This window comes from Dermochelys coriacea, chromosome 14, assembly GCF_009764565.3.
Source record: "Dermochelys coriacea isolate rDerCor1 chromosome 14, rDerCor1.pri.v4, whole genome shotgun sequence".
Taxonomy (NCBI): Eukaryota; Metazoa; Chordata; order Testudines; family Dermochelyidae; genus Dermochelys; species Dermochelys coriacea.
This window is the reverse complement of record NC_050081.1, coordinates 9,113,022-9,129,256: the sequence shown is the minus strand read 5'-3', so window position 1 is coordinate 9,129,256 and position 16,235 is coordinate 9,113,022. Positions and strand designations below refer to the sequence as shown.

The 16,235-nt window shown below is 40.2% G+C and overlaps 1 protein-coding gene and 1 long non-coding RNA gene across 3 annotated transcripts in view; one reads left to right on the top strand and one right to left on the bottom strand.

The window, feature by feature from the left end:
* Positions 1-16,235, bottom strand: part of TEX2 (testis expressed 2) — a 116,826-nt gene that overhangs the window by 2,414 nt on the left and 98,177 nt on the right. Inside the window, exons 8-11 of one of the 2 annotated variants that reach the window (XR_006275510.1) lie at positions 5,211-5,336; positions 2,230-2,439; positions 1,621-1,741; positions 1,302-1,538 (exon numbers count right to left, since the gene is read on the bottom strand). Coding sequence is in view for 1 of the 2 variants with exons in the window: in XM_038371519.2 (XP_038227447.1) it covers positions 1,621-1,741; positions 2,230-2,439; positions 5,211-5,336 (457 nt within the window). In the remaining variant the exon portion in view is untranslated. The remainder of the gene's footprint in view (positions 1-1,301; positions 1,539-1,620; positions 1,742-2,229; positions 2,440-5,210; positions 5,337-16,235) is intronic. The other variant, XM_038371519.2, reaches the window with a different exon arrangement.
* LOC122456570 lies at positions 9,698-13,588 on the top strand. The gene is made up of 2 exons (XR_006275511.1): positions 9,698-10,423; positions 11,050-13,588. It is a non-coding gene; the product is annotated as an uncharacterized LOC122456570 (long non-coding RNA).

Genomic DNA, 16,235 nt, shown 5'->3' with positions numbered 1-16,235 from the left:
CATAACTATTGTGTATTTTATGCAAAACGGGTCATGTGAGGGGTCATTGAAAAAGTTATGATTTGCCAAATATCCTGTTTGTATGCATGTATCATTTTTGTATCTAAAGTTAGAAATATTGACTATGTAGCTGTATTTCAATTGTGTTTACTCTGGATGACACCCACAACTAGCCTTTCTGGTACAACAATGAAGAAGCCAGACAGTGCTAATGGCCCATCAACAAAGACAATGGACCCTGGAATAACTTAACCTTCCTGTGAACATTCCAGACAGCCTGTAAGTAATAGCTGCTATGCCTCTTACAAGGACATTTGAGCAGGCCACATGATTCTGGACTCCATCTTGGGATGTCAGTATTTTTCCACAAACCAGTCTGAAAACCAAGTTTTGAAACAAAAGGTTCCCACCATATGCTACAGCTATATAAGGCAGGCAGTGACATCATCTGTTATTCTTCACTCCCCATACAGAAATATTCCTGGAAACTCCTGAGTAACAAGAACTGAACTGGGGGAAGTGCTCGACCAAGGCTAAAGGGATTTCTAGCCTGGGTATGAAAACCTGAGAAACCCAAGCTGTAAAACTAACACAGCCTGTGCCTTAAGAATCTACAAATCTGCCTGTACCATCAGTTAGATTGGATATGAACAGCAGAATCTCACTCTATCTAGTATGTTAAGCTTTGGTTACATTTTTGTTTATTTGCTAGGTAATCTGCTTTGATCTGTTTGCTATCACTTATAATTACTTAAAATCTGTCTTTTGTAGTTAAATTTATTTTATGTTTTAATCTAAACCAGTGAGTTTGGAGTGAAATGCATGGGAATCATAGCTCAGAGAGGCTGTTGCATATTCCTCTCCACTTTGAGAGGAGCGAGCACTATGAGCTTGCGCTGTACAGTGCAAGATGGTATAATTTTGGGTTTATGCTCCAGAGGGGGTGCATGCCTTGGGAGATGCCTTGGCTTTAGCCTTCCTACTGTTGGTTCGTGCAGTGGCTAGTCAGAGAGCCTGCATGTAACTGCAGCTGGGTGTGTATCCCCTACCTATGTTTATGCTGGTGGGGCAGGTCTACAGTTTGTCACAGCTGGAGTGTGAGGGAGACTCCAGGCTGGTGGGTCAGAGGGCTCAGTGGTACCCCAATTCCAGGTGGCACCCTGGGGGGGAACCAATCACAGTATAAACCACATAATTGCAGATTAGACATTAAGAAATGCTGAGATCCCTGCACATTTCATTTAACTCAATAAAGGGCCAAAGGTAAGTGCCTGTTCTGCCCCCCCCCCCGCAGCATATACCTCATTGCAGTTCTTTTCAAGCAGAATTCAAGGTGGCAATTTTGATCTAGCCAGTCTGCCTGATAAGGTTTGTGTCATAGATAGTCAAGAGACTCCCACTCTTTGGACCATCCTGGAAATGTATATCCATTGGGTTGATCAGTTGGCCAGATTTTCAGCAGTGCTCATCACCTAGTAGTTCAGCTGGATGCTGACCGCTTTTGCAAATTGAAAATCTGCACTTCTATTATGTCTGCACTAAGAATTAAGGGAACAATTTTGAACTGCAACCTTCATTAGTTAAACGAAAAACGTCTTTAAAGTTATTAAAGAAACATACCTGAAACTCTTGTTCCAGTTTCTTTTCTATCCAGTCAGTCACATGAACCAAAGTTACTTCTCTCTCGCCGAGCTTTGGCCGAGCTTTTAGCTCTAGATAGGGAGGTCTTCGGAAACCGTACCTCAAGAGCACAGACACAAAGAGGAGAGGGTTTTTTTATCGTGACTATCTCCTGAAGGAAATGCTTGAACACATTAACTGTAAATGGAATTCAGATTTTGATGATAGCTCCTGTCACCACTCTAGTTTATAAATATTAATTCCTATTGCATCTCTTCCAAAATACATTCCAGCTGAGTGTCTAAACTTTTTTTCTTGTTCTTAGAACTATTTTGCATATGAAATGCTCTGCAGTTTGCAGAGGACGGTTCTATTGATACTAGAGCTTCTGACATGATGGCACGCACATTTTGTAGCAAAACATTTCAAAGACACTGGGCAAGGGAAGAAAGAATCACACTGATTTTTATTTTATTTTATTTTACAGAATGGTCAAATAACTGCAAAGATATAAAAGTACCCAGTGTCTTTTATAAGGGAAATTAGTATTGTAAGTGGAAAACTGACAGTTAAAAGAATTCAATTTCTATTTTATTTTACTACACTTACCATATTCTGTCAGTAGGTGGTGGTGGAATGTTAACTGCTAGTGTTCCTTTACACTCTTGTACTTCAACAGTGAGTAGTAGTGGTGTATTGGAGACCTCTTCAATCTTCTTTTTAATAAACTCAGTCTCCGTTGCTTTCTGGAAATATTTTGACTTGGTAATTTTATCCACAATCCTCATGATCTTACTTGTCCGATGTCCTCCAACATACCTTCATATGTAGAATAAGAAAAATACATGATCAGAATGATGCACCCAGAAATTAGCTAGTTTTCCTAAAAATTTCTTTCTCTCTGCATGCTCCATGAAGGAACACCACAGTAGGAGCTACAGGCTGTAAAAACCATGATCTGACACTAAAAGCTTTGTAATAAAATGAAGAAATGTTGAATGCCAGGGAAAATGAGTGTGGTGGAAGCCAGAGCAGTTGAGAAATGTAAAACAAGGCATGCTAAAAGCACTCCTCCAAAAAAATTTTTTTTATTCATATGCTGGGATTTTCAAAGGGATCTAATAGAATTGGATGCCTAGCTCCTTTAGGACCTTCAAAATCTCAGTGATAGTGTAGGATTGTTCCCTAAACTATCTGGGGAATAGACGAGACCAGATTTTCAGAGGTATTCAGGTGCCTACTGGAATTTTCAAAACAGTGTGTAAGTGCCTAACTATTTTAATTTCAATTGAAGTTAGGTGCCCAGATGCTTTTGAAATTCCTAGTAGGTGCATAAACATCTTTGAAAATTTGGCCCTAGGTAACTTGAGAGGTCTTTTCCATCTTGATTGCCCGAACAACTTACAGTTTTTTCCTGGGTTTCTTGTATAGGGTCAAGTAGATGGGGCCCCAGTTCTGATTGCAGCCTTTGGGCAGTACGACAACACAAAAAAGGGCTACAATTTCTATGACTATCACCAATTTCATTTGCTAAATTATTTATAGATTTTCTCTGAAGTCATGTTGATTTGCAAGGTCTTCAATAAAAGTCCTAAACAGAGATTCACACTGATGTGTCCAGGCAATGCCTATCAGAGTCTGCACCCAGCTGGTTACAAGTGACTAATGGCTCTTCTATCCAATCCAAGTGCACCTCCTTTCCAGATGGCACTAGAAGCATGACAATTCTTTTAAAAATGGCTAAAGATGCTTACATGACTGTCAACAGTAAGTTGGCATGATGTGTTCAAATTTGTATATCACCATCTTAACAAAAATTGTCAGGAGACAGATGCACTGAAGCATGTGCACATATATCTTGAGCTCAAGGGGACCAAACACTATGTCCCAGCTGTTTAATGCAGTGTGTTTAATTATAGGTTTTTAGAAGTGTTTAGTGTGGAGTTACTGACAGGAGGACCAAGGAGGAAAGAAGAAACAGGCAGAAGAAGCAACAAGGCTCCAGGAACTGTTAGGTGCACATATGCAGAAAGACAATTTTTTTTCCCCACTACAACTAGTCTAGATGGGATGCTAGCAAAACAGACACTTTGTTGTAAGGACAGAGTACATCTCTACTTCCTTCTACACCTAGCACATCTAGGAATGCGAGCACTGCATAAAAACCATACGGATGGCATCTTCCACATTCCTACAGTGCCCAGGTCATCCACTGAATGAGATGGTATGGGGGGTTAATCTCCATTAACACAATGGGCCAATTCTCAACTGGTATAAAACCAATACATCTCCATTAATTTCAATTCCCTGATTTATACCAGCTGTGGATCTAGCCCAAACAGAAACAGAGTTATCCATTCATTGGATACTATAGTGGTAATGGTGCAAATTTTCAAAGGCATGAAACAGAGTTCTGGCCAATCAGAATTTCCTTCTACATTTACATAGAAGTACAGATCACATATAATTAACACTGCCAAGAGAACAAAAAGGAAAAACATATTACATATAAATAATTCTGACAGATCACATATACAAATTAAATGGATTTGCCTGTTAAAAATACACACTTTAGGGAACTATTGCACAGTCAAGCTACTCTAAAAGCCGTTGAAGAGAAAATAAAAGTGACAGTGATCAAGAGAAGCTATAGCTCAAATGCTACGCACTTAAGCATCAAGTTTAGAAATTCCTAAACCCTAAAGACACAGGTTCAATCCCCAAGGAAGATGACCTAGTCTTTCAGCTCTCAAGGTATTTAAGACAGCTGAGGTTTAGTTGGTGGTTGAAGCATGATGCTGGGAGTTCTATTCCTGGCTCTGCCACTGGGTGAGACATCTTAGGCATAGGCCTTGTCTACACTACAGGGGAAATTTGATCTAAGCTACGCAATTTGAGTTACATGAATAGTGTAACTCAAATTGACGTAGCTTAGACCTACTTACTGCGGGGTCCACACTACGTGATGTCGACAGGAGACGCTCTCCCGTCGACTCCCCCTACTCTTCTGAATCCGTTGGAGTACAGGAGTCAACGGGAGAGCGATCTGCATTCGATTTAGCGGGTCTTCACTAGACCTGCTAAATTGACCGCCAATGCATCACTTGTCAATCCCTCGGTAAGTGTAGACAAGCCCACAGAAACTTCAAAGTAATTTGGCGAAGTCACCACATCTGTAACATGGGATAGGGACATTTAGCTGTCTTTAAAATCTGCAGATAAGTTATGGAAGTATCAGATGTTGTAAACTGAGCACTATGCAGTTCACTCTGCAGAGATATTTTGCACAATACATTAGAAACTAAACTCCTGTCTTTTCTGCTACGATAACTTGGAAGAGTAGCTATTTGTTTTGGTCAATATTTCCCTTTCTTCCTTTGTTGTGTAGTATGCTACCCGATTGCCCCCCCTCCATCCGAGAAGTGTCTGCTTTTCAGTTGTGCTGTTGGATGGACGGGGACACACACACACCCCTTAGTGATGCCCTTTCCCATGACAAGCACTATAGTGGAACAGAACATGAAAGATTGTCATAATCCTTCAGCTGGCAAAGCATGTTTAAAAAAAAAAAAATCAGGTGAATGTCTCACCCTTCTGCACCAGGAGTCAGCTGCTTCTCTCCTCCCATCACCTCAGAAGCATCCTCCTCCTCTGACGACCCAGCACTAGAAGACTCCTCATCACTGTCTGCAAGGCAATATGCCCTTGGCCTGAAACTGAAAGAGACAGAGATAACAATTTCCATATGAAGCTTGACATTATCACCCATTCACCATGGGTAGCTCTTGTGGTGCCTTATATATTTATACTGAACTGTCTGTAATCGCCCTCCCTTTCCTTAATGATCCAGAGAGATAAAGTAACAAACAAACAAATGCACGCACACTGGGATTGGTTGCAGAATCCTCGAATTAAATATACGTGATTATTTACACAGAAGCCTGTTTTTCTTCAGTAAAGCTGAAACCTGCATGAAATGAGAGTCTATTGTATGGCAAGACAGAAAACGGAATGGCTGTTTTGCATACCAACTAACGCAATGGGAGATGGCTTTAAATATGTTTGCAGACACATTCTTGTTGGTGTTAGTTGCTTTCCAAAAGGTTTGAATAAAATGAAGAATGTCAAAAGTTTTTAAAAACAAACCCAAACATGAGAGTTTTAAAATGCTGAGATGAGACGATGCAGCTGTATCTTGTGCTGAACAAGTGGATTTATACTGAATGCCAACATAGGACTCTATTCAACACAAATTTTGACTAAAGGTTCCAGGATGGGAAGTTTCAGTTTTTATTTTGGAGATTTAAAAAAGCGTACCACGTCATGCCAGGTATGGTGTTTATGCTTCACATATGTACACAAGCTATTATCCCTGGTCACTATCAGAGTCACATGGGTCCTTTGTATCCATCTACCATAATTATTGTGGGGTGTCAGATTTACAAATGATGTGTAAAGTGGTGTAAATTACAAACTGGTAGGTAAGTGTACAGGAGGCTACTTGATTTTAAGAGAATCTGAGTGAAATCTACATGTTGAAGGCCCAGATGGTGGTTTAAGGGAAAGTACCCTGCCCACACACAGTTTAGCTCACACCCTCCTGTTGGCTGCTTTTCTTCCTATACTTTATCTCTTTTTGCTTCTATCTGAGCAAGTTATATGAACTCAGGCTCTCTAACAGCACATACACCCACTTACTGGCATGTAACATAGCATCTTGCATATTCTTTTTAAGTTGAAATCTGTGCAAAGCAATGTGTTGTGCACACTGTTGGCACTTAAGATATTCAACCTCTCAGACAACTCCAGAAACTCATAGACCTCATAGCGGGTGTTAGACAGAGAAGGGAAAAAAGGTTAAATGGGAATTTCAAAGGACACTGGGCCTGATTCTCCATTGGCCTCAAATAATGTATTCATGCACATCTGAAATTGACAGTATTCTACACCCACTTTGCATGAATGTAAGCGATTACACAAGGTGCAGGGCACTAGAGAATCAGGTCTTAAGACAGTCTACATCAAGGAAACTTGCAGTGTTGTAATTAATTGTTATGGTTAAATTAGTAATTTGTATCATTGCAGCTACAGTTGATGTAGCTACATAGGTATAAAATTTCCATAATGTAAGTTTAAAAGGAAAGGATAAAGGAATTTTGCTGTTGGGTAAAAAGAAAGGATTCTAGGTACTAAAATTCCTTTAAAAAGTCTTTTGTAGAATTCCCTCCATCCCACCCTAGCTGGGGACACAATTTCCAATTGGTCTCTTTGTGGCACGCATTTCCCTCCTTCATGGATCCATGGGAAAATGATTCTGCAGGCTGGTCAAGTTGTAGCTCATTGTACCAGTGAGGCACAGGAATCTGGACAGTGACCCGGTGTATATGGCAGTAGTGTAATTTCTGCTGAAGAGAGTCCATCATGGATTAAGAGGAGCGGGGATAGTGGAGCAAAGAGGTTACTCACTTTGTAAAGGTTTCAGAGTAGCAGCCGTGTTAGTCTGTACTCGCAAAAAGAAAAGGAGTACTTGTGGCACCTTAGAGACTAACAAATTTATTAGAGCATAAGCTTTCGTGAGCTACAGCTCACTTCATCAGATGCATTTGGTGGAAAAAACAGAGGGGAGATTGATATACACACACAGAGAACATGAAACAATGGGTTTATCATACACACTATAAGGAGAGTGATCACTTAAGATAAGCCATCACCAGCAGCAGGGGGGGGAAAGGAGGAAAACCTTTCATGGTGACAAGCAAGGTAGGCTATTTCCAGCAGTTAACAACAATATCTGAGGAACAGTGGGGGGTGGGGTGGGGTGGGGGGGAGAAATAACATGGGGAAATAGTTTTACTTTATGTAATGACTCATCCATTCCCAGTCTCTATTCAAGCCTAAATTAATTGTATCCAGTTTGCAAATTAATTCCAATTCAGCAGTCTCTCGTTGGAGTCTGTTTTTGAAGCTTTTTTGTTGAAGGATAGCCACTCTTAGGTCTGTAATCGAGTGACCGGAGAGATTGAAGTGTTCTCCGACTGGTTTTTGAATGTTATAATTCTTGACGTCTGATTTGTGTCCATTCATTCTTTTACGTAGAGACTGTCCAGTTTGGCCAATGTACATGGCAGAGGGGCATTGCTGGCACACAATGGCATACATCACATTGGTAGATGCGCAGGTGAATGAGCCTCTGATAGTGTGGCTGATGTGATTAGGCCCTATGATGGTATCCCTTGAATAGATATGTGGACAGAGTTGGCAACGGGCTTTGTTGCAAGGATAGGTTCCTGGGTTAGTGGTTCTGTTGTGTGGTGTGTGGTTGCTGGTGAGTATTTGCTTCAGATTGGGGGGCTGTCTGTAAGCAAGGACTGAGAGAGTGATGGGTCGTCCTTCAGGATAGGTTGTAGATCCTGGATGATGCGTTGGAGAGGTTTTAGTTGGGGGCTGAAGGTGATGGCTAGTGGCGTTCTGTTGTTTTCTTTGTTGGGCCTGTCCTGTAGTAGGTGACTTCTGGGTACTCTTCTGGCTCCGTCAATCTGTTTCTTCACTTCAGCAACTCTGTCCACATATCTATTCAGGGGACACCATCATAGGGCCTAATCACATCAGCCACTCTATCAGAGGCTCGTTCACCTGCGCATCTAACAATGTGATATATGCCATCATGTGCAAGCAATGCCCCTCTGCCATGTACATTGGTCAAACTGGACAGTCTCTACGTAAAAGAATGAATGGACACAAATCAGACGTCAAGAATTATAACATTCAAAAACCAGTTGGAGAACACTTCAATCTCTCCGGTCACTCGATTACAGACCTAAGAGTGGCTATCCTTCAACAAAAAAGCTTCAAAAACAGACTCCAATGAGAGACTGCTGAATTGGAATTAATTTGCAAACTGGATACAATTAACTTAGGCTTGAATAGAGACTGGGAATGGATGAGTCATTACACAAAGTAAAACTATTTCCCCATGTTATTTCTCCCCCCCACCCCACCCCCCACTGTTCCTCAGATATTCTTGTTAACTGCTGGAAATAGCCTACCTTGCTTGTCACCATGAAAGGTTTTCCTCCTCCCCCCCCCCCGCTGCTGGTGATGGCTTATCTTAAGTGATCACTCTCCTTACAGTGTGTATGATAAACCCATTGTTTCATGTTCTCTGTGTGTGTATATCAATCTCCCCTCTGTTTTTTCCACCAAATGCATCCGATGAAGTGAGCTGTAGCTCACGAAAGCTTATGCTCTAATAAATTTGTTAGTCTCTAAGGTGCCACAAGTACTCCTTTTCTTTTCACTTTGTACAGTAACTGTGGTTCTTCAAGGTGTGTCCCTTGATGGGTGCTCCATTTCAGGTGTGCATGTGCCTCTTAAGCCCTTGATCAGATTTTCAGTTATCAGCATCCATTTGGCCCATGTATGCGCCCTATGCCTCCTTGTGCAAGGTAACAAGGCTATACAGAGATGCACAGGCAAACTGCATTTAGTTCCTTATTCACTCAAAACATCCTGTAAGGAACAGTCTGAAGCAGAGGGGAAGGAGAGTGGGTACTGGAGCACCCATAGGAGGACACATCTCAAAAAAACAGTTACTGCACCAAGTGAGTAACCTCCTCCTCTTCAAATAACATCCTCATGGGTGCGCCACTTCAGGTGACTTCCGAGCAGTATCCCCAGATGGAGGAGGGAGTTTTGAACCGAGTTCAGAATTGAAGACAGTACTGCAGAACCAAGTATCGCATCGGATACATCATCATGGATCAGGGCATAATGTTTGAAAAATGTTTGTATTGAAGCCCTTGTAGCAGCCCTACATATTTCAGATACCGGTACATTCTTCAGTAATGCCGTAGACGTTGCCTGAGATCTGGCTGATTGTGCTATCACCCTTTTGGGGGGTGAGGGACAATGCTCACAGCATTGTAAGTGATAATATATCCCAATATCCATCTCAGTCGTTTCTGACTAGAGACTGAGAACCCCATAGATCTATTTAGAAAGGAAATGAAGAGTCTCGGTGACTTCCTAAATTGCTTGGTTCCCATCCAGGGTATGTAAACAGAATTCTTGTAGAAAACTATGTGGCTTCAGGAAAAACCCTGGTAGATGAATGGATTAAGGTGGAATTTAGGGTGTGGGCATGAAGAGACCTGGTCTATAAAGAACACTGTAAAGGGACGATCTCCTGTCAAGTCCCCAATCTTCCTGATCCTACTGGTCTAGGTCATAGTTACTAAAAAGACCATCTTCATAGACAACAGAAAACAGGTTGCCATTCGTTTGAATGGAGGTCTCATAAGGTAACTGAGTATCAAGTTGAGGTCCCAGGTCAGGGTAGTGTCCCTAATCTGCAGACAGAGATTCTCCAAACCTTTAATAAGCCTAGATGATACCGGATGTGCATATATGGAGAATCCTTCCACTGGAGGATAAAGTCTGATATTGTGACCAAATGGACCTTAACTGAACTAACACACAACCCTGATTTTTTTTAGATCCAACAGATAATCTAGGATGACTGAAAGTGGCATCAAATCAGGCAGAAGACAGTGACACCACCACCAATGGAAGAATCTCTTCCATTTCTGCACATAAATAGTGTGAGTTTATCTCCTCCTACTATTCAGTAACACTTGTTATACTTCCGTAGAGCAGGAGGATTCTAACCCCCTGAACCAACAAGAAGCTGTGCCCTGAGGCAGAGAACCGCTAGGTTGGGATGAAGTACGTGACCTGCATGTTGTGACAGGAGATGAAGACTGATCAGGAGCCTGAACAATGGTTAGACACATAGGTGAAGCAGGTAATGGTACCACTACTTTCACTCTAACTATACTAACCATTACAAAAATATTAGAAAAGCCAAGGCACGCTCAAGGCAGACATGCTAGGGTTCCACGTCAGGCCAAGATGGTCGAGAAGAAACTAAGGGCTATTTGCCTGTGTATCCCTCTATTGCCTCGGTACTTGGCACGAGGAGGTATAGGGTGTATGAGCAGGCCAAACAGACACTGCTAACTGAAAATCTCTGATCAACACTTGAGAGGCATGTGCACCTGAAGTGGAGCACCCAGAGGTAAACTACTTGAAGAATAATCTTAATCAGGATACAAAATATTACACAATAGCAACTAATTCCTGGACTCAAGTTTTGGAGTAATTTTGTGCTCAAATGCGAACCAAATCTTTTTGCAACAGATTCAAGTTAGGGAAGGATATGGGTGAATACACTTTGACATTAATATATCTCTTGTAATGCGAGAGTTTTAAGCAGTTATAAAACAAAAGTTTTGGGCAAGAGGGAATTACCCAGGATTGTCATTTTAGTTGTGTAATATTTCACAGCTTGTTAAGAACATGCAATTTATAGCTGGGTTTTCTTTCATTTTTGTTCTTGTGGTTTTGTTCTCATGTTTCCCTTTTTCAAAGGAACCAGGCAGAACACTGATTGAAGTCATTGTCACTGCCCATATAAGCGGGCAGAGGAAGATGTTAAGGTTGCTGTATGGAGCCCCACCAATCTAAAGGACAGTTCAACTACAATGCACCAGTACACAGCATTCTTCCCTAAGAGCATGCGTAAAGAATGAGGGCAATAATCTCAAATTCCTTTTTTAACTAGTACGGATCCAAGTTGTAAGGTTTGGATTTGACCTTTCCCAAAGATTTCTTCATAGGTACAAACCCATTGTAACTTCCTGCTTGTATTGGAGCACTCAAAAGTGATGCACACCAAGTGCTTCTACACCAAAGGTGAAAGAGGTCACTCTCACAACAGTCCCAGTGAGCATTCCTAAAATAATCCCACAACTGAGACACTGCCAGCCAAGACATCAACAAATCCTCTCTTCATTAAATTACGTGACATCAAAAACGACCTCCAATCTCATTATACAATGTGCGGACCACATTACATGATCACAACAGAAGGGAGTGCCATTCTCAAAGTACCTTCTTGCACTGAATGCATGGGATTTTACTGAACTGCCACTTGTATCCTATATTATTACGTAGTATACTACAACTAAGAGGAATTATATTGTGTAGGAGACTGCATTGCATTCCTAAAACCTGCCTGTATTTGCATATAGAAATCTCTGGTATGCTGTCTGAGACATGCTAGTCATTTATTTATAGAATAGCCATTTCACATTTTGCTCACTGGCAGTGTCTCAGAGTTGCATTTTGTGTCTGAGTGCTCTCCAGCAGGATAATATCCCAACACACTTCAGAATACTGTCCAAAACATTAATGCAAGATATCGTTTTTGATAGAATAATGCTGGACATATTTGTTAGTATGAGGGACTGAAAGCAACTTACAGCTAACTAGTTTTGTTGCCTTTTTCAAATGAGGCAGGTGTCTTCCAACTATTGGGGGGGAGGGGGAAAGCTTTTTTGGCTGTTGTAGCTCCAGACTCGATTTGGCTCAAGGCACTTCCATAAAGGTCACATTCAGTCAACTGCCTACGCTCATTAATATATGGTCTGCACTGCTAACTGAGATTTCCCTACTTGTTTATACAAATTTCACCCATACTCAAATCAAGTACCGCTTTGGCAGACAGCTAGGTGTGGTGCGGGGAGACAGTGGCGGAATAAAGGTGTGTGTGTGTGTGTGTGTTAGGCCATGTGGTCTGGCAGAATAAGCATATTGCTGGGAGCCAGGAGGTTTGAAGTTCCACTCCTGGTTTTGCCACTGAGTCTCTGTGATGCATTGGCAAGTTATTTAATCTCCCTGTCTCAAATTTTCCCATTGTGAGGGATTACAATTTGTAAAGCATTTTGCTCACAAAATGTAATAATATTACGTGAAGAAAAGATGTTGAAAGAAAGATTCACTCACTCAATGAGAAATACTTATGATGGCTTTATTATTTATGTGTATTTCTGATTTCCTCATAGTATTTAACCCTTTCATGCCAAAAGTCAGATATCCCAATGCTGTCTATTAACACAGGCTCCAAGAGATAACATTTCACCACTCCGGAAACTTCAGCTTCCAAAGGAGTCATTGGAAAGTTTTCAAACTATCATGTTTCCTTGCCATCCCTACTTAGAATGGATATGGCTTTTTCCAGTCTGTTTCGCCCAGAAGTGATTGTTTTGTTTTTTTGTGGCCAGGGAAGGGTAAAAAGATTTTATATATAGGATAGTGACAGCAGCATTGTGATCAAAATGTTCCTGATATGATGGACGTTCACCCTGCTTCTCATGCTTCACTAGTCTCACAAAACTCTGTGTCAATAACTGGCCTGGAGAGAATGAATTCTTAAGATGGGCAAGTAATATCTCACTTCTTCATTACTGTCATGGTAAAGGCAAGTGAGCAGATTAGGTCTGGGTTGGAATCTTTGCAAGGCCATGCTACACCATTATGTGCCTATGTTTTATTTTTAAAGTGCTTGTCAGAAATACCCACACAACTATGGAGATAATTATATTGTAATATGGTTATCCGTACTAAAGTAATTTCACCACACAGTTATGAAATAATTTTGCATATTACCATCTACCTTCTCCAGTGAAGGGTACTGATGAGGACTATATCAAACTTGGATTAAGAAGCATGGAGTTCAGTTCGATTTGTCATAGCAATTCTCCTGACATAATCTGAACTAATACTTCATTGTGCTAATTTTAATATTTGAATTAAGATGAGCTGTGCAGATCAGAACTGAACTGTGACTACTACTAAGGTGTCCATACTCTTCATATATCACATTTAATTTTCAGAAGCTTTACATGGTATCCATTTTATATGGTAAAAACAAAAGTATACTGGAAGTGTGCATGGGTCAAATTGATGAACATCTGGCCCTGGGCAAGATGCACACTTAGGAGAGGCCATCTGAAGGGGCTAATACAGTTTTAGTTCTAAATTCAAAGCATACATTCCTAGTTACTGATATTAACATTTACTTTACCTGTAAATGATTGCTGTGTGAGAATTCAAACCATGGTACATTTAAAAAAAGAGAGGTGTGAAATCAGCGTGTTTGCCCACTGTATTTCAGAGACTGTTCCTTCATTACAAGGATATACATCCATATAGAGAGACATTTCTGTAGGCTTGAGGGAGAGAAAGCAGACTCTCCATCTCTATAGGTGTTTGCTTTTTTTCAGGGAGGATGGGGGACATTGTGTGGAAAAGCTCCTTTTCATATTTAGGATCACATTCTTTGTGTCAGTGACACTGATATAAATCAAAAATAATTTGTCAGTCTTTGGTGGAGTCACGACACATTTAACTTTAGTAAAACAGAGCAGAATCCAGCCCACTGACTTCAGATTCCAGATTTATCTGTGCAACAGTACAGAATTTGCTCATTAATATATTTTTGCTTGTATTTTCTTTTTACAGGTCATGTCATTTAGCACCGCTATAAATCTCACTTTAACATACTTCAGAATGGACTAGGTTATGTCTCAAGCATGCAAATTAGCTTTTATTAAATATAAAGGGACAGTTTTATTTATATACCAGCAAAAGGTTAGATTTTCAAGAATATTTTCTGGATTTGTTGCCAGTGAATATGCACTAAATCATGGAGTCGGCCTACCGTTCAGGGACTGGTGATTTCTCAGGAACTACTATGACATTCTAGTTTGTTGCTGGAAGAGAAAAGAGTTATTTTGAACCATGAAGGTTCTAGGACCTTAGTGGCTACTTAAAGTCTTACTTCACTACACAGGAAAACTAGCATTGGACACAAGGATTTAGGAGCATTCTTAGCTTCCAAGGATTCAGAAATGGTGTCTTTATAGCCAGGCTCGATAGTACTGAGACTCTGGGGCAGCAACAGCAAATGAGGAGGTTGAGAGTAACCTATTATCTTAGCCTCTCAGCGCATTGTTAAGATTCCTTTTCCTTCTAAAGAAGAAAAGAAAGAAAACCCATTGAATGGTTTTATATAGCACAAAAAGAATCAACATTCCACAGCTAAATTAGTTGGATATTTGACAAATACCACTCACCAGATAAATACAAATCCACAGATTGATGAATCCAAAACACATTATAAAAAAAATGAAGAAAAAAAATAGTACAAATACAAGTTAGATAGGATACAATATGTAATTTCTAGCCAGTTTATTTAGGAGGCATTTCTCATTTTAACAAGGAGGTAAATAGAACTATTATATATACAAAATTGGACTTTAAAAGGTGGACATGTTTATTTACACTGTGCAGTAAAGTTACTGAGGAGCGTCTGAACTGTTGACATGCAGGATGCAGCTTTCCTTTCACATTCATTATTTGTGTTATAGTAGCATCATATAATACCTACTAGTCTAAAGAAGAAACTGGGCAGGGTATTGATTTCTCAGGCACAAATGGGAGCGTTGTGTTTATGGAAGAAAAACTGGAAACCCCTATGGACTCACCAAATGCACATTCAGCATTTAGAATTTTGTGCATGAAAGATTCAAGTCAAGCCTAATGCCTAAACAGCACATACCTAGACAACTGCAAAAGAATGGTATGTAGAGCCAATGATTAGGGATGAAAATAGGTGTCAGAAAAATGTAGGCTCTACTTTCAGTTCTGCCATAGCTGTGTAATCTCAGGCAAGTTGTTCCACCTCTCTGACTCACATTCCCCCCATTTGTTAAACATTAATACTTGCCTGCTTACTTACTATACAAGGATAATTTGAGAACTATCTAATAACTAAACGTCTTTGAAAATGTAACATTCATATTGGTTTATGCTTGCACAATAGTCATTAATTTAATTTCAGAAAGGGGAACTACACACAAATGAGGAAACTAGTTAAACAGAAATAAAAAGATACAGTCATTAAAGTGAAATGCCTGCAAGCTGCATGGAAACTTTAAAACACCATAAAAGAGGCTCACATTAAATGTATATCCCAAAATAAAAAAAACAGTAAGACGACCAAAAAATGCCACCATTGTTAAAGTAAAAAGCAGTTAGAGGCAAAAATGTATCCTTTAAAAACTGGAAGTCCTAAGGAAAAACAGAAAGGAGCATAAACTCTGGCAAGTCAAGTGTACAAGTATAATTAGTCAGGCCAAAAAACAATCTGAAAAGCAACTAGCCTAAGACTCAAACTAACAGCAAAAAAATGTTTAAGTACATCAGAAACAGGAAGCCTGCCAAACAATCAGTGGGGACACTGGAAGATTGAGGTGCTAAAGGAGCATTCAAGGAAGTTAAGACTATTGCAGAGAAATTAAATGAATTCTTTGCATCAGTCTTCACTGCAGAGGATGTGAGGGAGATTCCCACACGAGTTATTCTTTTTAGGTGACAAATCTGAGGAACTGTCCCAGACTGAGGTGTCAAGAGAGGAGGCTTTGGAACAAATTGTTAAGTTAAATAGGAATCAGTCACCAGGAGCAGACGGTATTCACCCAAAAGTTCTGAAGAAACTCAAATATGAAACTGCAGAACTAATAAGTGTGGTCCCTATCATTTAAATCAGCTTCTGTACCAGATAACACGAGAATAGCTAATGTGACACCATTTTTTAAAAAAGGCTCCAGAGGTGATCCTGTCAATTTCAGGCCTGTAAGCCAAACTTCAGTACAAAGAAAATTGGTTGATACTACAGTAAAGAACAGAATTATCAGACACAGAAGAACACA